Here is a 25,617-nt window from a genome sequence, read left to right as displayed (position 1 = left end):
GCCTCACTCTTTCCTCAAGAAATAATGGAACGGGCATATATTTCTGTTGCAGAGCCTGGGTTGCCTTGTGCTCTTTTTTCACAAACAACTTTAGAAAACCGTACTAGAAAACGTAGTAAATTTCTTAAGAACTGCGTACTGCCTTAAGGAAATTTGACTCAAGAAAATTTCTTAGCCATTTCTTGTACGTCATTTTATATGAAGTTTTTGCTTTTCTTGAGAGCTGCATACAGGCCTCTACTTTGAATTAGCTGTTACGTGTTGCTCTCTCTTACGGTCAAGGCATGTTGAAAACAGTGTTGCCGTTTCGGTCCAATTGGAGCAAAATTGGTAGTTCCATTTCGTAAAATAAGGCCTTGGTAGGTTGGTTGGTTTGTTGTGATTTTCGAGGGGTTTTGGTAACTAGGCAAATCATATAATTTATTCATTTTATAAAATTTCAAATATCTCTGTTTTCGGGAGTACATGTAAATGATGATGTGAAAAGGAAAAGAGAAATTGGACATGTCAAAATTATTCTTGAACCGAATTTGAATGTTGCCGTGATTAGACTGTGCTCTAATCCATAGAGTTTGTTTAAGTCAGAAGAAAATATTTAGACAATTGTTACATTTCGCTTAAGCGAGTGAGTGAGAAGGAAGAGTATTTTTACTTTATTTCCCTCTTCTCCTTTAAGAAAATAATAGTCGACAGCTTTGAATTCGTGTAGCAACAGTAAAAATATTCTCCCAGTTAAACATCATAATCGGCGTTATCGACTCCCTGATATAAGTATGGCGTCGATAACGATGTGTAACTCGGAGTTAAGGGTCTGTTACGTACGTGTTTTTACGTAGAAATCAAAAACGAACAGACTTCTACGTATGTAATGCTGTGCGTTGGATAACAGCTTACACGTGAAGCTCATTTAACAGATTATTCCAAGTATGCATAACTGAGCCTTTAGTGTTAGCCAGACATGGTGCGCTCTTAATAGGTTAACTTGATTTCCTGTTCCTTAATTTAAACATTTTTTAAAACTTGAATAAAATTTCATTGAATCTGAAAAAGGTTTCATTTAATTTGGAAAAGGTTTCGCTTCATCTGAAAAAGGTTTCAATTAATTTGAAAAAGGTTTCGCTTAACCTGAAAAAAGGTTTCATTTAATTTGAAAAAAGTTTCATTTAAACTGAAAATGCTATATTATCATACCTATCTTACAAGGGATATGTTCACATAAATACACACATACTTATTACGTAAACATTAATATTTAGGAAAATCGATTACGTACTTTTCTTATATGGCTCCACTTCCAAAAGCACTCTTAACATTAAACATTAAAACCCATATACTACAGAGCCATTAGAACTAGTATCTCCGCTTTTCGCACCACATCAATAAAAAATCTTCTTATTGAATCGGGTTTACCCGCACTAGAGGAACGGATATAAGAGATTAATTCCAAATTAATACCAAAAATTGTATTCCCAAACACATCCATAATAAAAGAAGACTTACAAAAACTTCTACCATCCAAGTGTAAATTCATTGTCACTCCTGCTCTGCTGAAAATACGTCAACTTAGAAGTAAAACCACGAATTCCCCGCAACTACAGTGCGGCTTTTAATTAAAACAGCCACTCATGCGACATCACTTTCCACATTTATAAAAAAGACAAATCTCTAAACCTAAAATTTAAACAAATTTTCCTTGGGAGGGTCAATACCTCTAAAAATAGCTGCTGGTCCATCGTATTTACCGACGGATCAAAAACGCAGGACAACGTTGCTTTCAGCATAACATCCGAAACTGGTGTATATATTAGCTTAAAATCCATGGTCTCATACTCACCAGTATTCTCTACCGAAGCAGCAGCAATACACGAAGCCTTAGTATTTGCTCTCCAGAAAAGAACAAAAACCATAATATGCTCAGACAGCCTATCGGTTATCCAAGCAGCTAAAAATCCAACTTGCAACACTTGGGAGACAATTAACCATATAAGAGAACTACTAATAAGAAATCACAAGTCACTAATGTTACTATGGTACCCAGGGCACGCAGGAATCGAGGAGGATGCTGACGATGCGTTCCCACGACAGTCGGGTCTACGTAACCGGAACGACCCAGATTTATATTTGGCCAAGGACTGTCACTCCAGCAACTTGTATGCTGCTACAACAACAACAACATGCCGCGAAATTTGCCTGCAACTCCACAAATAGCCAGCCCAAAAATTAAAAAACTCGACATTAAACGACATATAAATTTATGCATATAAAGGAGAGACGAGAATCGCTAAAAACTTATAAACATACGTACTACACCAACAAGGAATCAAGGAATATACCCCTCCACATTACCCAACAAATGTACATGGTTTCAAAGCAAGCATTTTTTCTCACCTTCGTCTTGGGCATACTACTGAAACACACCAGTACATTTTAAAGAAAGAAAATCACCATATCTGCACCGTCTGTAACACCAACCAAACATTACACCACATCCTAAACGACAATGAAATATAGCGAAATGACAATATAGCGATAAGAGATAAAACCGAAAGATGACAATCAACATAGAGCTGATGGTCTCGGAAGCCAGTGCTCATAACCATATTTAGTATATTCATACCAGTGTCTAAATAATAATAATAATTTTATAATAAATATGTATTGTATTTTGAAGTGAATTGTTTTCGTTATTTTCTTGTTAAAATGTATGATTTGTTTATTTTTACTGGCAACAAAATATTAGGAAAATATTTTTAATCGCATATTTTACTTGTTTATAGCGCATATTTTTAAATTTTGTCGATTTTTTTAATGCATGAGATTCCGAGCCTACATATAACGTATGAACAAAAACTTTTTTGCGTAGTAAGGGTTATAACCCCTAGCGTGACCGGAGGCCGCCTACGCAGAAAGACGTTCCGCCCCTTTTCTCCGGCAACACAGAAAAGAGAATTCTATCCCGCGCCAAGAAATGGTCATTTTTCCATCGGTACCAATTTTACCGCACAAATCAAAGTTTGCTAAAAAAAATAGATAATCTCGGATCCACGGTAAAAAAGACAGTTATTCGCGCACTTCGAATATCACCGCCCGTGATTACGGCAAATAAACACTTTTTCAGAAATTACCGTCAACGGTAAAAGTTACCGTGGCGCGTGGGAATAGACACTTTCTATTGATAATCAGCCTCAATCGAGTATCGTGTCGAATCCACGCTAGTAGATATCTATGTAGTGTATAAAAACACTTGAGAGCACTTATTTCACTTCGATAGTATGTATTACCATTTTTTTCGAATCGTGCAATTTAGTACAATTTACTACTAACGAAATGAAGCTGGTTGATTAATATCTCTCCAAACTAATTAGGAGTAGAACCAGGCTGCTGTGCCTACTTATTCTTATTTCCGATTCCATTAAGCTTACCGATGGTTTCCATTTCACCTATGTTGTAGATTCGTCATTTAAGGTCTTATAACTTATTTCATGTTCTAATGATTAGTTGACCATAATGAAAATTATTCTTATTTAAGTTGCAAACATAGTGACAACATACATATCCTTATCATCTTCATTATTATTATTATCGCTTTCTTTCACATTATGACAACTTTCTTTAAAAACACATGCTCACAACTGCACTTGTTTCTTCTTCAGAGTTAGCTTCATCTTCATCTCCGACTTCGGTTCTACTGTTTACAACCTTAGCCAAACAATTTTCATAATAGGATACGCATTAGAGTTAAAGATATAACTTTTTAAACAAAACACTAATTTATATAAAAGTTCAACAAAGCTTCTTTTATTACATATATTTCTATGATTTTTTTTTTCAATTCAAGTACATTAAAGATACTGGCTTGGAAGCGGACCGTCATTGTTTGCGCTGCCTATTCTCGGTCATCAATTTTAATGGTACGCTGTCAACAAGTCCGAATTCGAACTACAATTTCATAGTACAAGCACAAGCAAAGTTACTTGGCTCTCAGTTGGAAATTCAATTGACTAGAGTGTCTGCTATATCGAATATTTGCTTTGCTGTGGACAATTGCTTTCCTCAACAAAAGGTTTGTTAAAGGGATACACTATTAAGAGTATATGAATAAAATGTTAAATTACAAATATTATTTAAATATTTTTTAGACTCTTAAACCGACACCACAACTTATAGCGCAAATAGCTAAAATAACTGGAATAAGTAAACTCTGTGAAGTGGTATTGTCCTTAGCACTAACACACTCAACCCAGCCTGACTTACGTCGGTACTCTCAGGAACACCTGAAACTTTCATTTTCCGAACTAATTGAATCATTCTTGGATAAAAACGAAACTAGCTCTGCTGCCAGAAGCACCTTACCGGAGGTGTCGATTGATATCTTGCAACTACTCCTAATTTATCTAGATGAGTTTGTAAGCAAAGAACTGAAGAATAAGTTCTTGGGTTTATTACGAGAACAATTTCCGCTTGAGCGGGTACCGCTCATATTAGCGCCACATTTATATCGTCAATCTGATTGTGATTTCGAAGAGGTAGTTAGTGAGCAAACTGCACCATTGTCCATAGCGGATGCAAAATTTGATGAAAAAGACAACACTACCCCGGCTGCTGATGGAGTCATCGCTTGTCAGCATTTAACGGAAATTGGCATTGAAGATATCTATGACAATTTATGCCAGACAATATTGACAACGCAGGTAGCTACTAAGATATTTGTAAAAATTCCAACGATCAAAGAAATGAATGCTCCTTATGATTTTCAGGTGAATAATAATATTATGGACACATCCTGGATTAATTTAATCCTAGAGATTGGTTACGAATTCACTTCGAGCGTTGAAGAATGTAAGAATCATCTACGTTGTGGTTCGCGTGAACTTCAATCACAGGATGTGGCCAAGATCATTGGTCTTATGTGCCGTAGGCACTCATCACTACTTGACTGCAATGTGAATTTGGGTACTCCGGCCAATTTTTGGCCTGGCCAGGCGGGCACTGTGCCCGGCACACAACAACAACAAAATGTGGCCAATAATAATGATGGCAGTAACGTAACGGGCAGTGGTGTTGATAAAACATCCAATGTGAATGATAAAAAAGACAAAGTCGGCGGAAGCGCAGCCGGAACAACCAGCACAGAAACAACACAGGCATGGAAACCAGATGTGTTTGTACAGGCACTGAAGGAGGTAGTGTCACAGTTGAACTGGAAGGAGGTGTGCTTGGGTAAGTAATTTTTAAACAAAAAGGTCCCGTTGTATTAACTTACAAAAACATTTTTATAGAACTGGATCATCCTGAATTCATATTGAAGGATAGAATCGGCCTCGACCTTCTGCTCACTATTTTCCGCTTGGGCACACAATCTGCTCTATTTCCCCATCCAGAATGCATATACCGTCACTGGCAGAATGTAAACGGACAGCTATCGCTTATAGCGGTTATGCTAAAGAATCCAGATTTGTGCTCCTTTTCCGATTATATCTTTACTGCAGCACCAGTGGAAATGCTAAAGACACCCCCAGACACTGACAACAAAGAGGTTTGCGCCTGGAAATCTCTGCACTTAGTGGAAGTTTTACTTTATATTGCCGATCAAGGCTACTACCCACAAGTGATAGAATTGTTTAAGTTCCCAGCGCAACATTGCCCGGATATACTATTTCTATCATTATTACACATTAATCCACCAATAACTGCACTACGACAGGAACTCTTCAGTCAACTCATACCGACTTTCCTAACAAATCATCCGAATTCCGGTGTAATACTGCTCAATGCATGGAATTCCGCAAATTTTGGGGTTATTCTGCGTCCCATCATTATGCAAGCCATGTCAGAATGGTATCAGCGCGGCACCGAATACGATCAAGTCAAACTGTCGCGGATTCTCGATGTAGCGCAAGATTTAAAAGCTCTATCTACGCTGCTCAATGAACGTTCTTTTCTGTTCGTGATTGATTTGGCATGTCTGGCCTCGCGTCGAGAATATCTAAAGTTGGAAAAGTGGCTGAGTGATAAGATACGCGAGCATGGTGAACCTTTCATACAGGCTATTTTGAAATGTTTGCAGCGACGTTGTCCCCAAATTACCAATGCTAAGATACCAGAGAGTCAGTTGCCATCCAAACAAGCTCAGCTACCACCCGAAACTGTAACAACTATGTTGCAATGCTTACAAGCTTGTATTGGCAATGTTCCACCAGAAATAGCTGATCTCATAATGCAAATGACAGCTAACTGTTCCATTATGGCAAATAAGGCAAGAGCTGCCGTACCACCGTTAGTGCCACAGCTTCCGGGTGTTATGCGTGGACATCGCGGTATGGATATGGGCGGGGGTGTGCCGGGAGTGCCACCCCCACCTTTCTCTGCCAATTTGAATGCACAACAAATGTTTGGCCCCACAATGGACACCCTATCTAATTTAACAACAAACATAGCCAATTTGAATCTTGGTGGACCCAATGGAGCCTTCAATTTCGGTAATGTTCTAGGTAAGTGTTAAAAATAGAGTGATTTCTTCTAAATGAATCGGAATCTATATAAGTTCCTAAGAATTCAAAATAACTTGCTGATAATTCGTAAACAAGTACCTATTTTTACGTACATATTTTTACATGTACATATCATATCGTCACCAGAAATGCAAAAAGACGTAACAACATCGTAACTGAAATGGAAAAAGTCGTGACTAATATTTTTTTTCATAAAGTAATGTGGGAGTTGTAATTCGATGAAATCCACCATATCAATCAAAAACTCAATATTGATTTTTTTTATTAGTTTCGACTTTTTGTATTTAAGCGAGGATGTTTGTTACGTCTTTTTGCATTTCAGGTGACGATATGTAACTTACTTAAAAATAAAAATGCTGCATTCCAAAACGTCAAAATACAAAGCATCAGTCTCGTTTACTTCTAAACATCAGTAGATTGTAATGCCAAATGTGTGCAACCACGGTTAGATCCTAGTTTTCCACTAGGTTTCGCAAATTTGACTTCTGTTTCTAGTGTGGTTTAGAAATGGAAGAGACTGATGCTTTGTATTTTGACGTTTTGGAATGCACCCAAACTTTATGTATATTTGCTATACATTTATGTGCATACGTAAATCTACATTCATTTACGTTGGCGTAATTGAAAAAAACTAATTCATAGGTAATTTGGCGTCTACACCAGCTTCTCCATCTCGTCTTATGAATCCAGCTGCCAGTCCATACCCATTGAATGCAATGCAAATGCCCCCTCCTAATGTTGGCAATTTGGCACGTATGCCACCAACAGCACCACAACCCACACCCACGCCACCAAATCCCATCAATCCGGGCATGGCCGATCTGCAGGGTCCTGTCTCCAAGGAGGTCGAAGATGAGGCCAATTCATACTTCCAACGGATCTACAATCATCCGCCACATCCCACACTCTCGATTGACGAAGTACTCGACATACTGCAACGTTTCAAGGATTCCAACATACGTCGTGAACAGGAAGTCTACCAATGCATGTTGCGTAACCTCTTCGAAGAGTATCGCTTCTTTCCCCATTATCCCGAAAAGGAGCTTCAAATTACCGCACAATTATTTGGTGGCATTATTGAGCGAAACTTGGTACCAACATGTGTGGCATTAGGTTTAGCTTTACGTTGTGTTTTGGATGCTTTACGCAAACAGGACTCGAAGATGTATAACTTTGGCATAACGGCATTGGATCGCTTCAAAAATCGTTTACACTCATACAACAAATACTGCGAATATATTCGTTCCATTGCACATTTTCACGAATTTCCACCGCATTTGATACAGTATGTGGAATGTGGCTATTTGCAACAGGAACCACCACCAGCTAAGATACAAATGCTGATGTCTGGCACTGGACAACAGGCGCCGCCCGATTCGATTTATCGCAGCAATTCAGTGACCGGTAAGTTATTTTCCAAATTAATTTTTTATTTAGTTTCCCGTGAATCAAAAATAAACTATCTTAAAATTTTGAAGTATATACATATATAGCCGACTTATGAAAGCAACTGCAACTGGTTTTTTAATATTTACCGAGCAAATTAGCTTTACTAGTACTCTTGGCGAAGTCCTCTTTATTCATAAATATGCTTAGCAACTAACTTCTTCAAAGTAAAAAATTTCGACGGTCTAATTTCGTACCAAATTTATTAAAGCTTTTGGAATCTATCTACGGAATTAAGAAATTAAACTTTATTTCTTATGTTTTGTCGTTGACGTTGCGAAGTTTTGTATCTAAATATGAATAAACAGGTGTCCACTGATTTAAAAGATCTTCGAAAGGCAGATTGTGCGGCAAATCGGGGAAATTAAAAAAAGCCACATTCCATAGTCAATATATCGAGCCCTAACCGCCAAAATAACGCAAGCGAAATTTTTTTCAAAATTGTATTTTTGATGCAGAAATATTCCTCGGGCATCTAGATGTATTTCTGCATCGAAAAGAAAATTTTGAAAAGAATGGCGCTTACGTTATTTTGGCGGTTAGGGCTCGATATTGAATAATTACAAAGAGCCTCGATGTTTCCAAAGAGTAGGCAGCACTGGAAAAGCTTTCAAAATTACGCCAGTAGATACTGACAGGTAATTGTTAAACAAAAAAAAATTATTGTTAATTCTTCAAGATCTAATGATTGCATCTAAGCCAATTAAAAAAAAAAAGAACCATAAAAATCGGTTAACGTGGTCCAAAGTTATGTGGTAACATACATAAAAAAAAATATTCCGACGAATTGATAACCTTCTCCTTTTTTGAAGTCGGTTAAAAAGAAAAGATCTTATTGATAGTTCAAAATTCAGTTTATGCAACTTTAATAGAGGGTGACTTTAAAGCTAGAAGGGCAGATTTTGGAAAACATTGCAATGATTGCCAATTTTAAAATCACTTATAGCAAACACATTCCTGTTGTTATAAAATTTGGCATAAATAAGCTGATAATTCGTGGAAATATAGTTAAGCACCAATCAAATTTTCACAAGAGTACACAATTTAAATTAAGCGGCACAATTGAAGGCATAACAGTCGTTCCCACGACAGTCGGGTCTACGTAACCGGAACGACCCAGATTTATATCTGGCCAAGGACTGTCACTCCAGCAACACTCCCCAAAAAGTCTTTGGGGAATTTGTATGCTGCTACAACAACAACAACAACAAGGCATAACAGTTTCGTTTAATAATATTGTTCGTAAAAATACAATAATTTGCAATGGTAGAAATAAACAAATATTCCCGAGTAATGGTGGAATTCAGGCGTCAAACGTTAAGTTAAGTTATTATAAATTAGGCATACGGCGATTGTGCTATACCATAGTTATGGGCCTAGCCCTTAAGGTATAACCGCCCCTGACACCATCTTGTAAATAGTGGAATAAAGTCGCATTTGATATTTGATAGCGAGAACCCCGGACGTATTTTAATAACCACTTAGCCTTCTGAATTATTATCAGAAGTTGTCTTTTGACCCATTCACTGGTGCACAGCCGTGGGACTCAGTGCGAGCGGCGCAAAGGCATCGCTTGCCACAAGACTGGGCCAGTTATCGACCCAGGGACGTGAGCTGTGCCCAGAAGAAAGTACAACGGACCAAGGCGACGGAGCAAACGTTTGCGATGCCACAGACATAGATATGGATCCAGAAAACGACGACGGTGCGTATATTCTGGAAAACGAAAACGTGGATAACGGCACAAACAACGGTGCGAACGGTGGCAAAAAAAACGGCGCGAGCATTGGTGCGCACTAGGGATGCAGAAGCAGCTACCATCCGCGGATGCGGATGCAAATGCGGATGTTAAGTATTTTTAATAAGAAAATAAGAAAATGGAAAGGTAGGTTAGCAGTTTTTAACAAGGATGCATTGTAACGTTAATTTGAGCGTTTACTAAAAAAATTTTTATCGCTTAGGTAAGTATCAAAATAATTCTTGTTTGGTTTTTAACGAAAAGAATTTCAATCGTTAATGCTGGAGTTGTAGCATGCATTTAGGTGCTAGGTGTCAATAGTGAGCTGGCAATGGCATACAACAACAACTTTTCGTTGATTTATTTTGTTTTAATGTTAACGATTGTTGATTTATTTCGTTTCAACGTTAACGATTGAGTTCTGTTTCGTTAATTCAGCTCTGAAACAAAACGAAATTATTTTGATGTTATTTTTGCGCATCAACAAAACGAAATCGATTCATATAGTTTGTTGAGCATCTCTGATTTTTAATAATGTTTATTTTACTTATTACTTGAATTTAAAAATTGGAACATTCGGGCAGGTTCTGCAATTCACTCCCGAGAGAATCTCAACCCCTGCCAATTTGAATTCAAAGCGAACCTGACTCAAATTCACTCGGAAGTGGATTGCAGAAACTGCCGGAATATATTTAATAAAAAGTAATGAGAACTGCATCGGGGCTGTTGTTGTTGTTGTATCAGCATACAAATTCCCCAAAGACTTTTTGGGGAGTGTTGCTGGAGTGACAGTCCTTGGCCAGATATAAATCTGCGTCGTTCCGGTTACATAGACCCCCGACTGTCGTGGGAACGAATTGCATCGGGGCTGAAAGTGGCCGCTGTATCCTCCTGACTTTCATCTTTACTCGAGGAATCTAGCATAATGGCGTGATCGTTGTTTAAACAGTGCTTACAAGCCAAACCAGATGTGTCAGGTTTTTCTAAAGGTTTTTAAAAATAATTCTTTATGATCATTCCTTTGGATGTTTCAGAAATTGGGGAACTTGTAACGTCATCAGCGTTTTTCGATTTTAGTCTTTGTAATTCATTTTTAATACTTTCTTCTGTGACTGGTTTGAAAAATGTGTGCTTATAGCGAGCTAAATAGGTGAATATGGGAATTAATTATTTTTTTCCAGGAATGAAACTTTTGAACAAAATCCTGTTTTCAATTTCGTGGCTGCCAGTGGAATCGGATCAGAATATTGTTATTTCTGTCTCAGATATTTACGTAATTATTACCTAATTAAAGGTCAGACATAGCTTTTTAATTATTTGAGTATCGATTTTCTTTATAGTCAGACGTTGACCATTTCTATTGCCCGACAAGTAAACAAAACTAATTTTGCTTAGAATAAATTCCCCAAGAGCCCCATTTGAAACGATTGAAACGAATATATGTAACATCAAAAGCAATTCACGAAAATTTGGTGTAAAATTACAGTGCACACTTTTATGTCTAGTAGTTTTTTTAAGATTCGTCCAAAAAAATCATACTAAAAAAAACAATGCAGGTTTTGAAAGCACAGACAACAAACAAAAAAATATTATTAAAAGGACTATGTTCTCTTTGACGTACGTCAAAGGTCAAGTAGAAGTGGGAACTTGTATGACTGCCCATTGATAGCTCGGTTATATAGCTTAAGAAATAATATGCTTACAGACATTTCTGTCAAAGTTGATAAATATGACACTTGACCAGTTTTGCTACACAAATACTCCCACGACCACAGGCACAAAATATTGGCTACAATTTGTCATTTTGTTTGCCAGATATACGTTTTATCAGTGCACTTGCACAAGATTCGCAATCGCAAAAGCTCCGTATTGATTATTGCGAATGCGAAAGCGCATGCGAATGTTAAAATTAATGCGGAAGCTCCGCGGTGGCGAATGCGAAAGCGAAAGCAAATATTCGCAACAACCCTGGTGCGCACGACGACGAAAACAACGACGCGCGCAATAATGTGGGCAAAGGTGCGAGCAATGGTGCGGGCGACGATGGTGCGGACAACGGAACGAGCAATGACGACATGNATGTCGTGCTGTCGTCAAAATAATTGTGTCCGTAAGAACGTGTGTATTTAAAATTTGACAGATGCTGCTTGTCGCTTGCTGTCGTCAAAGTGTTCCGAGCTTAATGTGGGCAAAGGTGCGAGCAATGGTGCGGGCGACGATGGTGCGGACAACGGAACGAGCAATGACGACATCGAGATTGTTTACACGGCGATCCTACAAACGGGAGTGCGTCGAGAAGTAAGTGTGCTGCACGTAGAAAATGTCCGCTTTGGTAGACGTAGAATCAGGTGATTATATTTGTCAGGACGGCCGTGTTGTTAGAGTATATATTATACCTTTACTAAACGTTGAGTTATTGGAAGCTAAGCATAACGCGTTTGTGTCTATACCATAAGTGACAGAGTTATGAGTCTAGCTCTTAAGGCGTGACCGCCCAGGACACCATCTTGTAAATAGTTAGTGGAATAAAGAGACATTCGATATTTGATAGCGAGAACGCCATAACCACTTAGCCTTCTGGATATTTAAAAATTGAGGAATAATGCGTGGAAGAGCTATGAAAATTACAGATCTTAAGAAAATATGCCAATGACCAACTCCCTTAGACCTTGCAGGTCCAATGTGATACCACTGTGAAACAGTGAAGCTCTCATGAATCGCAGAATTTATTGTATTCCTACACCGGATAGTTCCGTGAGAGAGACGAAAAAGTGCCTACCTAGAAAGCCAGCCCGCTCTGCTCTTAGCTAAAGCCGGGCAGCTGCAGCAGAAGTGCTCTACTGTTTCTTCTTCTTCCACATCTCTGCAACTTCTGCAATATTCATGGGGAAAGTATTCCTAATGTGAAAGCGTGGCTACAAAATATCCAATGACCGGTTAATTAAGTCATTACCTCCCTTGAGAGGCTGAGCAGTCTTTCGGGTTTTTCCTATCAATTTGCGGCCATAGTAGCCTAGTTGTTGTACAAGTACCCTGGTATAACCATGTCCTATTGGTCTCCTGAGTGATGTTATTTCTAATCCTTGATTTGCAGGTTGTCATGGATATCATAATCTTACCTCTGCTTTCACACAGTTGAATACTGGTATCTTTCCTGGCTAGCTCATCAACTCGGCAGTTTTCTTCAATAACTCGGTATGTCCCGGGACCCATATGAGGCTGACCTTGAAGACGGTGCTAATATCATTTAGAGCTGCCAGGCATTCCTGTACAACCTGTGATCTTAGTATTACCGCGTTCACTGATTTGATGGCCGCCTGGCTATACGAGAAGATATTAATCGTAGTCTTGGTTACGGCATGTGTATTAAGGTATGCAACCACGCTGCAATGGTCCGGAATTCGGGCGAATAATTCCAGTTCTAATTCTTTAGAAAAAACTCTGTAGCCAACCCTGTTTGAAAATTAGCGGATACTGTAGGGAGCTATGTTTCCTTGTGAAGAGAATTACTTTAGTTTTACCGGGGTTTATTCCGATTCCCTTACTCTCTGTCCAGTTTATAAGCGCGGCCATATTAGAGCGCAAAATTTCCATTAGGGTATTTGCCTCTTACGGCCAGACCGTGAGCATAGGTAGTGACGTGGAAAACCCACAACAGCCGGTTCTACGTGCCGGAATGACTCGGGGGGTTTTACCGACCAAGGGCTGTTGTTTCGGCTATCTTACCCTCACTGCCCTACCCACATCAGCCGACGTTCACGTAGGTGAGCGTAAGTTCCGCAGGGTTGTCACTGCTACTGCAGCCTGCTTCATCCCGGCAGGATGTATTTCGGACCCCCGCCAAATTTTCCCGCTGAATCGACTGTCCTAGCCGATGAGCGTGATAACCTTCGTCAGCCTGATCCCGGAAATCCCCGTATCAGGGATCTCAACACGGAGATTCGGCAACTTGTGAACGTACATAAGCGGAAGAAGTAGGAAGAGCATCTGAAGACCTGTAACTTCTCTGGTGTGAGTAAGCTTTGGTCAACTGTTAGGCCACTGTCCAACCCGACGAAGCGCTATGACCACGCCTCGTCCGATTCGGAGCGATGGCCTTCGCGTAGTCATGATGCGCTGGGGAGAGCCTACTAGTTGGTATCACGCCCCGTAAGTATTCATCCACTATCCCCTATAAAATTTTTAAGAGGGGCAGCGTGGGACTAATGAGTGTGAAGTTTTTGGGATTATTAATGTGGGAGGACCTACCTGCCTTGGGTATGAAGGAGACTTTCGTCCCTCTCCAGCCTAGCGGAACATAGCCCATGTTAAGACAGCTTTTTATAATGACTTCGATGAACGGCGAGATAATAACCCGTAAATGCTGCAATTCTGCCGGATAAATGCCATCAAATCTCGGTGATTTATAATGACCAAAAGTTTTAACAGCCCATTCGACCTTTGCATTTATAATCATTCGATTATTTAGATCAGATTGCCTCTCATTACTAGCGGAGTTGTTATGCCTTGTCGGCTTGTAGCGTGGGAAGTGTTTATCTAGGGTCGTTGTCCATATGTTCCTTTGACCCAGCCCAGGTTACATGACGACTTTGCCAGAATTTTTCTTAGTCTGACTGCTGCCGTTGTTTCCTCTATTCCCTTCAATAGTTTTGCCAGGACTGACGTTTCGCAGTTCTAACTGCTTTTTTGTATCTTTTCAAGTCAGCCTTGTAGGCTTCCCAGTTTACGAACTTTGTCCTGGTTTTAGCTTTGTTGAACAGTGCCCTGTGCTTTAGTTACCTGTTTAACCAATCCGTACAGCTCCATACGTGTGGTGGGATCTCAGTAAAAAACTTAAATCTATTTCGTATTCAATGTAACAATGGTCAGAATAGGACTCTTCATTCGAGACTCTCCATCTCTTGATGTTATAGGCAAACATGTCAGAGGTCAGGGTTATATCCAGAACTTCTTCTCTGTTAAAGGTTGGCTCTAAGCCTAAATTCATAACACGTAAGTTTGTTTCCTAGAATTAAGTCTAAAAATGACCGCAGATGTTATTGTTGTGTATCCACGGCTCCTGGATGAGGGTATGTCAAGTCCACCGCAGCCAAGTGGACCGAAAGATTCACAGACGCGGGCCTAGAATTATGGAGGTTTATTGGGATCAGCCTCATAGGAATCTGTGTCCTCCTTCCCGACCTCCTCACCCTCGGTGGTATAGGCGAGTAGGTCTTCTTCATCGAACGTAGGCTGCTGGGCGACGCTTCTTCATCAGCACTGCGCACGCCTCCTGCCTTCTACTGGCTCCTCGATTTTCCCTACCTTCCAGTTATGGGATGGCAGGTCTCTGTTGCAGCTTTCAAAATCTTCTCTATTCTTTCTGGCTCTGCTGGTTTGGCCAGGATCCAAACCTGAGCTCTGGGTCTGCTAGGAATCTCGTCCTTGCTGACATCTTCAAGTTTGGCCCCGGCCATACCTAGCCTATTTTGCTTACTTCCACCCTGTACAGCTGAGCTGACCTATGGTCCTCGCAGGCGATGAGCTTTGCTCTACCCTGGAATCCACCAGAATCATGGCATAGGGGAGGAGGTCCGGGGTTATCCTCCAGGATTTGGAGATAGATATCGGCTATCGCCGCCTCTATCCACCTCCACTTATCTTTAGGGATAGTCTCTTCCTCTTCCCATCTGTAAATGATGGCCAGTACCTCACCGCCACTCTTAGGAACGTCGCTGAAAGAGAGATATTTATGGGCACCTGTTTTGGGTATTTTCGTGACCGTATCCCCTACTTGTTCAGCAGAACGCCGCACAGTGGTTCGGATAGCAGATCATGCTGGACGAAAGTCAAAATTTTTTTGTTTTTTTAATTCTTAATGTTACTTGGAATACATTCCTGACAATGTATTGAAATAGAAATTGCATTTATTAAAGCATTAACATATGAAAACAAACAAAAAAAGGGCATAAAAATCTTTAAGCGCTGTTATAAAATTTTTTCTGAAATTTATTTGTGTTTCTTGCTGTGATCTTAAATTTTAGTCATGGTAAAGAAAATCTTAAGAAGTGAGTTGTTTGACATTTGGAGAAGTGTTGCTGAAACTTCTAAAAGACAACAAGGTGTCCGTGATTATGTGATTAGTAAATTGAAAGAAATATCTGATGAAAATTCTCGTTCCGAAGTAAATAAAGTAAATGACTTTAGATTCGTAATCAGCAACCCAGAAAACCCCCAGATACCCAGTTACATAGAATCTACCGATTTTTTTAAATTTTCGTCCGCCATATTGGATCCGCANGAAATCTACCGATTTTTTTAAATTTTCGTCCGCCATATTGGATCCGCCATATTGGATCCGCCATTTTGAATTTTTGGTAAATGACTTCAGAGATGTAATCAGCGACCCAGAAAACCCCCATATACCCAGTTTCATAGAAATCTACCGATTTTTTTTTTTTTATTTTCGCCCGCCATATTGGATCCGCCATTTTGAATTTTTGATAAGTATTCAGATTCGTAATCGGCGACCCAAAAATCCCCTAGGTAAGAAGTGGTGTAAAGATCCATCAACGAGTATTTGTTTAAATAGTTTCGTCCAGCTAGATTTGCGATCCGAACCACTGTGCGCCGCCTTTTTGGTACCTGCCGGTTTGCCCAAGCTGGATACTACTCCCCTCGCCCATTCTATTGACCTGGCCTGCTCATCCGTTAACGTGGCGGGACCCAAACCCAGCGCACGCGAAGTTGTACGCCTTCTCACTTTAGTTCGCTCCCAAACGGGTGTTTGGTTGCTACCCAGAGGATACGTGGATATAAATATCCGGACGTTGTGAGTTGCGATTTGAACCGTACGCACAAGAATCGCTTCTGGCCACTTCCAGGTGAATGGCAGTCAAAAGTTTTCCACTTCTGCGCACGGAACCATCCTCCAATTGAATACCGTATTTGAATAAAACAAATAATTTATAGTGTTTTAAGCGTTAATTCGTTATTATTCACCCAAAGCCCTGTTAAAAATAAAGCAGAAGTATATGTAACAGAAGTCTAAGGCTTATAAAAATATAAAAACACCATGGTTTTTGATTTTTTACATAACAAATAAAGTATTCAATTGTATTACTAATTAGTAATTTTTTTGTTTAAAATATTTTTTATAAGAAAAGATTGGTATTTTTTCTTTTTCAGTGTTTCTCAAATTTTTGTATACGAAGTATACAAATATGCATATCGGAAGGAAGAGGGTTTAATCGCCTTTACAACGGTACCAATTGTTTAAAAATCGATTGGTAATTTTTTTGTTTAAAATATTTTTTTTTATAAAGAAGTTATTTTTTCCTTTAAATGTGTTTTTTCTCAAATGTTTGTAAACGAAGTATACAAATATGCATATCAGAAGAAAGGGGATTTAATCGTGTTTACAACGATCCCAATTTTTTAAAAAACTTTGCTGGATTCTGTTGAAAAGCATATGTAAGCGGCTTGTGGTCAGTATAAATGTGACAGTTACGACCTTCCAACATAAACTTCAAGTGGCGAACTGTTAAATAAATNATTTTTTAAAAACCTTTGCTGGATTCTGTTGAAAAGCATATGTAAGCGGCTTGTGGTCAGTATAAATGTGACAGTTACGACCTTCCAACATAAACTTCAAGTGGCGAACTGCTGTTAAATAAACTGCTGTAAGTTCTCTATCATTCGTACTGTAACGTACCTGTGTTGTGTCAAATTTTTTTGAAAAATAGCCGAGAGGTTCTAACTTCCCGTCGAAGTAAGTGCAGTTGTATAAATCGTTGGTAGAAATTGATTGTGGCCAAAAAACGCTTGGGTTTACTAACCGTCTCTGGCCTTTTACAGCGTTGAATTGCCTCCACGCGTTGTGGCAGGGTTCGATGCCTTTTTCCGAGACAATGTTCCTAAGAAATATAATTTCGGACTTACCAAACACCGACTTCGATAGATTTATTCGTAAATTGTGCTGTTGTAGTCGTTCAAAAAGCTGACAAATGCTCACTTGAAGACAGAGAGACTACACAAATGTCCTCCATGTACGGAAAAACGAAATCCAATCCAATCCTCGTAGCCCGAAGGTAATGTACACAAACTCAAACAGGCCGAATGGTGTTGTGATAGCGGTCTTAAGTATGTCAGCCCNGACAAATGCTCACTTGAAGACAGAGAGACTACACAAATGTCCTCCATGTATGGAAAAACGAAATCCAATCCTCGTAATAATAATAATAATAATATCCCAACCTCATGAATGAGGCTCTCGAAGGTTTGAGCCGCATTTCGTAGCCCGAAGGTAATGTACACAAACTCAAACAGGCCGAATGGTGTTGTGATAGCGGTCTTAAGTATGTCAGCCGGATTCACGGGAACCTGTGGGGTACCTATCCGGGATCGTTATCGCGTTAAATGCCCTATAGTCCCCACACGGGTCCATGAGAAGTCCGCCTTTTTCACCATGTGGAGCGGACCAGCCCAGTTACTGCTCGACAAACGACATACACCCAGTTTCAATAAACTGTCAAATTATTCTGCCGGCTGCCAATTTCTCCGGCGGTAGGCGTCGGGGCCGCGCGAAGACTGGCGGACCACGAGTTTCAATGTGGTGCACCACTGCTGATTTAGGCACTCCGCACATTACGCGCCTAATCATAGTAGAGTAATCGTTTTCTCATGCCGAAACGAATGCATGACGACCCGACTTCTGCTCACTTGCGCGTCCTGCATAAGCCCTGGTGGCACACACATTACACATTTTCTGGCCGTTTGTTCTGAATTATACACTTCCGCGAATATTTCTGCACAAAATCATTAGTTTTCAATTATTTCTTATTGAAATGGCAAATAATTTGTATTTCCAATACAAAAAAGTAAAACAAATGACGATTTCAAAACGGCAAGCGCCTTAAAATGTTGGGCACTTCGATTCATGAAGCCTTTATGATTAGACGAAAATATGATTATGAATCGTAATATACAGAGCTTCATTGAAATACATGTGTTCGGCATAAATGCTTCATACTTTAGTATGCCGGAACAATTACACTACTATGACTAGGCGCTTAATGTGCCGAGTGCCTTAGCTGGATTTCCCAGTTGCGCCAGCTGCGTTATAGGCGGCATACACCGTGCGTCTGACTCGGGAATCGGTTTGAATGTGTCTGTGAGAATAAATATGTGTTAGTTACACCGAAATGACTCCTGGCATGACTTTGAATGATTCAACTGTGTGTAGTCGAAGGGGAGGGTACACAAATAACTCGCTAGTCAGACGTACTGTGTAAGTCGCCTATTAAACAGAGACATAACTATTATAAGGGAAAAAAACAAAAAACAATCAATAATCATTATATTAAGATATATATTGTTCATCATCTTTAATTTTTATTCAAGGACTTATATTAGAAAAGTCCTTTCATAATAATTATCAGAGAGATAAATATTTTTAAGTCTTTAAAGACTTATATTATAAGAGTTTTTTCATAATAATTATCATTGAGATACATATTTTTAAGTCTTCAAAGACTTTTATTTTAAGACTTATATTATAAGTCTTTTTATAATAATTATGAGCGCGACAAAATGTTTCAAGTTTTAAAAGACGGGACTTGTTGAGGAGCATTTCAGGCTTAGTTGAGGACCAGTTCGGGGCTAGGTGGGCACCAGAGCACGGCTTTGAGTACTAATAAAATTAGTGTACTTATTCATGATCCATAAAAATTAGTGCAAATGAGCACTTACACTAATTCAAAAAATGACTAAGAGTAATTTCGACCAAAACAAGATCACACTCAAAATATACTAACTCTTATTTGTGACGGAAATTTTTGTCTCTATCGAGTATAGTCTACCCAGCTGAATTTTACTCATTTGGTCGAGTGAGAGGCTGAAAATAATTTCAATGATAGAGGTGTCAAACTATCGATAGTCACACCATCGATAGTTTTGATAGTTTTCAGAAAAACGTATCAATATTCACGATAGTCTCGAAATAAACAAAACTATCGATAGCGCTATCGGTAGTGCTAAATCAGTTAGGTTGCTTTATTTTTACAGGATCATAGTGAAAAAAATATTATCTTATGAAAGTTATAATCATTCAAAATTAAGTAACTAGCCAAAATACTTATCTTTTTAAAAAGTTCAAAAACAAACACAAGTTATACAAACAAAACAGGATTTACGATTAACACATGTATGTATGTTGGCCTAAATGCGTGCATATTTGAATATGACGTCGGCATCACACTAAAAAACAAAATTTTTAATTCAAATTAAAAAATGCAGGTATTACCAACAATAGTTCGATAGTCCTACTAAACTATCGATATTTTTGATAGTATAAGAAAGAACTATCAATGAGTATTGATAGTCTAAAAAATTTAAACTATCGATACTATCGATAGTTCCATCGATAGTTTGACAACTCTATTCAATGAGTTTAATATTATTTGTGTTTTGCTTTGTTCTACATCAGTGTTGGCATTTTTGGTACAATTGTACTTTTTTGATACAATTTCGTTTACTACGCAGTACTTTTTAGTACAATTTTGTGATGAATACTATAAATATATACGTAGCTCTGAAAATTCACTGCGGGAATTCGTTTTATCTTTTTGTCTTCGCCTTCTCGTTTTTGCCTTTGTAAGTTTTGAAAAAAGGTTTTGAAATAACCATTATAACATAGCAAAAGGTGTGCTATCAACCTCACATTCCTAGGCAAGTTTTGAAAGAATATTTTCGATACTAAATCTTATTAAAACAAAATGTCGAAATCAGCTTCATATAGTTAGAGACAGTGTCATCGTTAATTCTTTATGTTCTTAAATATCATAACTTCACGACACTCATATATAGACTAGAGTTGACTATTTATTTTATTATTTTTTAATTCTAATTGTTTGTTTATAAAAATTAGTTAATTCCTTAAAAAACTTTTTGAAAAAAAGTTTAAATCTTTGAACAACATTAAAAAAATCGACAAACTTTCGTAAAAATTTCGAGCTTTCTGTTTCAACTTTAGTATAATAAAGTGCAAGTTTAAAGCAGCTGGAATTTGCCGTCAATGTCATATTATCTAAACGCGATTTTTTTTAACGAAGAAAATGGGCAACACCTTCATAAAAAAAAATATATATATATATTAAAAATCAATGATAAGTCGCAGCTATTTTAAACTTGCACTTCATTTAAATTGATCGGACTACAAACGGCATTCTCAAAACATGTATTTCTAGGAAATCGAGTTAAAAGCCCGAAATTTCTACGAAAGTTTGTACATTTTTTTAATGTTGCGCAAAAATTGAACCTTGGGGTTTTATTAAAGTATAAACTGCATTTTTATGCAAATACAAATAATTAAAATTAAACAATTTTAAGATAAATGGCCAATCTTGTCAATATGTGAGTGTCGTGAAGTTTTGATAAGCACTTGAAATACTAAAAATAAAATGTCAAACTTTAGTACTGAATTCAAAGAAGATGTATCCTTTATCCATGCATAATAACTTAAAAAAATTTGTTTTTTAAGAAGAGTACCTTAAAATATGTGCATACACATTTATGTTCAACGTGTGAAATGTACCTACATAAACTTTCCCATGAATACCATCAAATCATTGATCTTGAAGGGAATCTATGTATGCATGTACTAAGAAAATATATGAGCAAATTAAAAAGTCGATGCAATTTACAGTCGAAAAGTATAGTTTTTGTATAGATTTCGTACTGAAGGAACAATTTCATTTCCCAACACTGTGCGACATGCGGGCGCCACCATAAACAAGTGTGAGCTAAAAGTGAGAGTGTGTTAGTGTGCCTTCGCATGCTGTCGCTCTCTCGTCGTTTGTACATGTTTTGTTGCTATAAACGACGAAAATCACTAAATTCACTAAAATCACTCAATTGAACTATTGGTGCTTTTAGTGCTCCTACTCATTTCGGTATAACTAATTTATTTAATGGCTCAATGAGAGAATTGAGCACTACACCAATTCATATCAACAGAGAACTTAGTCATTGTACGTGCTCTCGCTTTGTGTGCCCAGCGTAAAATAGTGTTAGTGCATATGTGTGAATATTCTGCAATGAATAATATCCACTAACACTATTTCTTGTGTTATTCAACCAATTACTTAAAAACACGAATAATTGCAGTTCCCTGGTGAACACCAGTTCGGGACTAGTTGGGGTGTAGTTTGGGCCCAGTTGGGGCTTGGTGTAGGACCCGTTCGGGACTATATAAAAAATTTTTTCGCACTCATAATTATTATCAAAAGACTTTTATAATATGTCTCCAAATAAAAGTCTTTGAAAACTTAGAAATATTTATCTCGCTGATAATTATTATGAAAGACTTCTATTATATAAGTCTTAAAATAATAGTTATGGATGACTCTCACACATAATTATTATCAAAAGACTTTTAATTCTTACGAACATTTGGATGACTTTTTTAAAGCTCCACCATGAAATAATTATTATTCTGGGTCTCTGCTTTTAAACAAGCAAACTCTTTTAATAGCGTGCTGTAGGCGCAAGAGGTGTCAAACATTTAAATAGACAATGCGCTGTCTTGTACAATTTTTCCTATAGATGTCAGTGAAGTTGAGTTGTCAATTAAACGTTCGCGCCTTGAGTCGACCAACAAATCGATATGCGCTATAAAGTCAGCTCCTATTATACCACATGGGACATCAGCGATCAAAAAGGTCTACAAGAATTCGCGCCTGTGACCCAAGGTGACTTTGAGAAGTGCTTTACCGTAGACTTTAATAGGTGTACCGCTTGCAGCGAATAGTTTCATCATTGTTGATTTCAACTTGCTGTTTTTGAGATTTTTAGATTCACGGAGAAGTCTGCGCCCGTATCAATTAGACAATGTGTCGGAAAGTTTAAGGCGGTGTATGACTGCAGAAGCTTGCTCGCTAGCCGGCGTTGCAGCTTTCGCCACATGGCGTCATTGGTGAGACTGCTGAGTGTTGTAGCTGCAAGGGTCTTTGCACTTGCGGGCGTTTGCGCCATAACGTTCCTGGTAGCAGCATAAACCAGCTGCAGACGTGCTTTCACTGCGGTTGTTACGTTGATTCCGCGATCTACTTTGGCTTTGACTTCTGGATCGCCGACTTGCCAAGGACTGGAATCGTTTTGTTAGTTGAGAGATTTCGTTGCGTAACGATTCCAGTGTCACTGCTTCTTTATCGCCTGGTGAGGTTGGGCTTACTTGAGATGACGATGTGCTACCTACCTACCATGTTAACTTGGCGAAAATTTGACGAGTCGAGCATCTGCAATTGTCATCTTCTCTGCAGCATCGCCTTCAGACGCGAGCGTATGGAGGTAAGCGCGAGGCCCATAAATCCAGTAAACTGTTGCGCATAGAGCGTTGCCGGCCACCAATCTCATTTCATTGAAGAGTTAACTGGGCTTGAGATCCCCTAAGGGCGTGTCGGACAAGACACGTTGCACGTGTCTCTGCTGGGTATCCGCAAAATGGGAAATAAGTTTACTTTTAATATAGTCGTATCGATTTTGTGCTGGTGTGACGTCGATAATTGCCCTTAATTCAGTCAGTTTTTGGTTGGTTATATTTTCTACCATCATGTGGAACTCCCGTGGCCGCAAACTAGAATTTCAAGGACAAAAAACACGATTCTATGTTTGTGTCGCTTATGTTTGGTGGATTTATTCGAGGGCCATGGCTGCGTGGTATTCGGGCAGATGTGCCACGATTTGTGCAGTTGGTGGCACGGTTGGCAGCTGACCGGTATTCAACGTCCGCTATGATGCTTGTTTAGTAAGCTCGGAGTCATCTTCTTGGAACGGCATCTCTTGGATGCGGCAGAATTACCTTTCCAGTTGGGGGTCACCACTGGATGTTTCCTATTAATATTTTATAAAATAATACTCAAAAAAAACATTGTTAAGTAATGATTTTTATTGAGTTGTGAAAAATGCGTTTTTTCTTGGTTTTACGTGAAAAAGAAGAGAGAAAACGGATGTTAGTGTGGCTTACTACTATAAAGGAAAAAGGTGTGCAAGGGTTGCTTGCATTCAAGAAAGGCACGTAGTGTAAGCGTTGCCACATACTCATAATGCAATATTTAATTTATATTATCGATTAAATCAAATTAAAATTTAGAATCGGGTGGTAATCTTCCCCAAAAATATTTTCGACTGTAAGCCTACTTAACCCTCTATCGTTTGACAGCCATATTGCAATATTTACTTCATCTTCTCAATTTTTTTTTAAACTGCAACTTTCTAAAAGGTGGCAACTCTCTAATTTTTTTTCCTATATTTTAAGTTTGACCTTAAGTAATGCGTCGGTGAAAATTGCATTCGATTCTATTCATTAGATTTCGAGTGATGCGCTTGATGGGAAAACTTGGCAGCACTGCTTAGTTTTCGACAGTTTTCTTCGTCTACTTATTTCAGTACGACAATAGGCATTGACAATGTTGTCGAGTCTTGCATTTTGGTCTAATTTACGACGTCCGCAAGTGGACGGCGAAGTAGAAGCTTTCGGTGAAAATTTTGTGCAAAAAGCATGAAAAAGTATGTGTGAACGAGGAAACATACCTCGAAGCAGCCTTTAAGCAGATTCGGGGTGCTGAGTTTTATAATGCAACGAAGACAAATGGAGTCCAAGATGCCTTCAAGCTAAAAATACTGGACAAGTTCCTTGTTTTTTGTTATTTTTTTTTGCCCTAATAAATACTTGGTGTGGCAAGCCAACTGCCAGTGTGGCACGAGAGCAAAAAATCATAACCACGGGCTCCATAAGTCAAGAAATTTGTATGAAGGAGTGTTTGCAATATCGTTTGCTGTCGTTCATAAAGCAACATAAAGGCCCAGTTCTGTTCTGTCCCGATTTAGCATTGTGCCATTACAGCCCCTTTGGCATGAACTGATATGTTTGTCATGGGGTATATATTGTTCAAAAGGACCACAACCTACCAAACTGTTCAGAATTGCGACCCGTTGAAAAATATTAGTTGCGATCCCGTACGAGTCCGGACTAGTCAGAAATAGTCAGAATCAGTCAGATTTTACTGGAAATCGATCCCGTACTCGGTTCTCTGACTATTGAGAGGACAAAAAAGAGAGTAAATACGGTTCTCTCTCTGTCAGAAGTTACCAGTTTTAGTCCGAGAATTTTTTGCTGGTAAATTCTGGTAAATGTGTCAAACGATCAGCTGTAGTGTGTTTGGCAACCAAATTGGAAACAAAAGAAAAGTGCACTCTGCTAATTCATGTTGAAAAGTATTTAATTACTTGTTTTAGTGGATTCTAATGAATTTGAAAGTGTTTTTGGTTATTTACATGTGTGAGCTGAGTGTGTTTACATACAAAATAAGCAAAAATTTACAACCAAAATTTGGAGGTTATGTTGAAGTTGACAGAAGTTACCATTTTTTACTAGAAAGCGATCCCGTACTTTTCAGTGTTACTCTCTCGCTCTGAGCGAATTTTTATTTTTTGACAGTTTTACTAGTCCGAGTCCGAGGAATACGGGATTGCACCTATTGAAAGAAAATAAATAAAAACGAAAGAAGACATCAAAAATTATCAGAATTTCAAAATTAGTTGGCAGAGAGAAGCAGATATTCTAATGAGAGGTCTCAAATATAAATTGCGCCATTTTGTTTATAATGAAGATAATTGAAATAAGTTTTTTTGTTTAATATAGTAGCTTAATAAAGAAAATGATAAAGTAGAAAACTCTTCGTAGGTTGTGTTACATGGGTGATCTGTCCGGTGAGAGCAGGTGGTGCACAGGCATGGTGGCGAACCCGGTCTAGCTCGTCGGATTGGGGGGTCTTTACCACCTGTCTTACCTACACCCACATCAACAAAAAATTTTTGATCATGCCTGCTTGTCTTAAAGAAGTGGAAGAAGTCAAGCTAAGAAGCGAAAAGAAGAAAAGGTGT

General features: G+C 38.5%; 1 protein-coding gene across 7 annotated transcripts in view; it reads left to right on the top strand.

Moving 5' to 3' along the window:
• The window catches only part of Not1 (CCR4-NOT transcription complex subunit 1), a 71,028-nt gene that overhangs the window by 26,218 nt on the left and 19,193 nt on the right, over positions 1 to 25,617 (top strand). For 6 of the 7 annotated variants that reach the window (XM_017612534.1, XM_017612533.1, XM_017612530.1 and 3 more), the window contains exons 3-7: positions 3,839 to 4,063; positions 4,140 to 4,691; positions 4,758 to 5,220; positions 5,280 to 6,491; positions 7,155 to 7,916. In XM_017612534.1, the coding sequence (XP_017468023.1) occupies positions 3,839 to 4,063; positions 4,140 to 4,691; positions 4,758 to 5,220; positions 5,280 to 6,491; positions 7,155 to 7,916 (3,214 nt within the window). The remainder of the gene's footprint in view (positions 1 to 3,838; positions 4,064 to 4,139; positions 4,692 to 4,757; positions 5,221 to 5,279; positions 6,492 to 7,154; positions 7,917 to 25,617) is intronic. The other variant, XM_017612536.1, reaches the window with a different exon arrangement.

The sequence above is a fragment of the Rhagoletis zephyria genome, unplaced genomic scaffold (assembly GCF_001687245.7).
Source record: "Rhagoletis zephyria isolate East Lansing unplaced genomic scaffold, Rhagoletis_zephyria_1.1 Rzeph_scaffold_00556, whole genome shotgun sequence".
Lineage (NCBI taxonomy): Eukaryota > Metazoa > Arthropoda > Insecta > Diptera > Tephritidae > Rhagoletis > Rhagoletis zephyria.
Note: the sequence above shows the minus strand (reverse complement) of the source record. Positions and strands in the feature narration are given on the sequence as shown.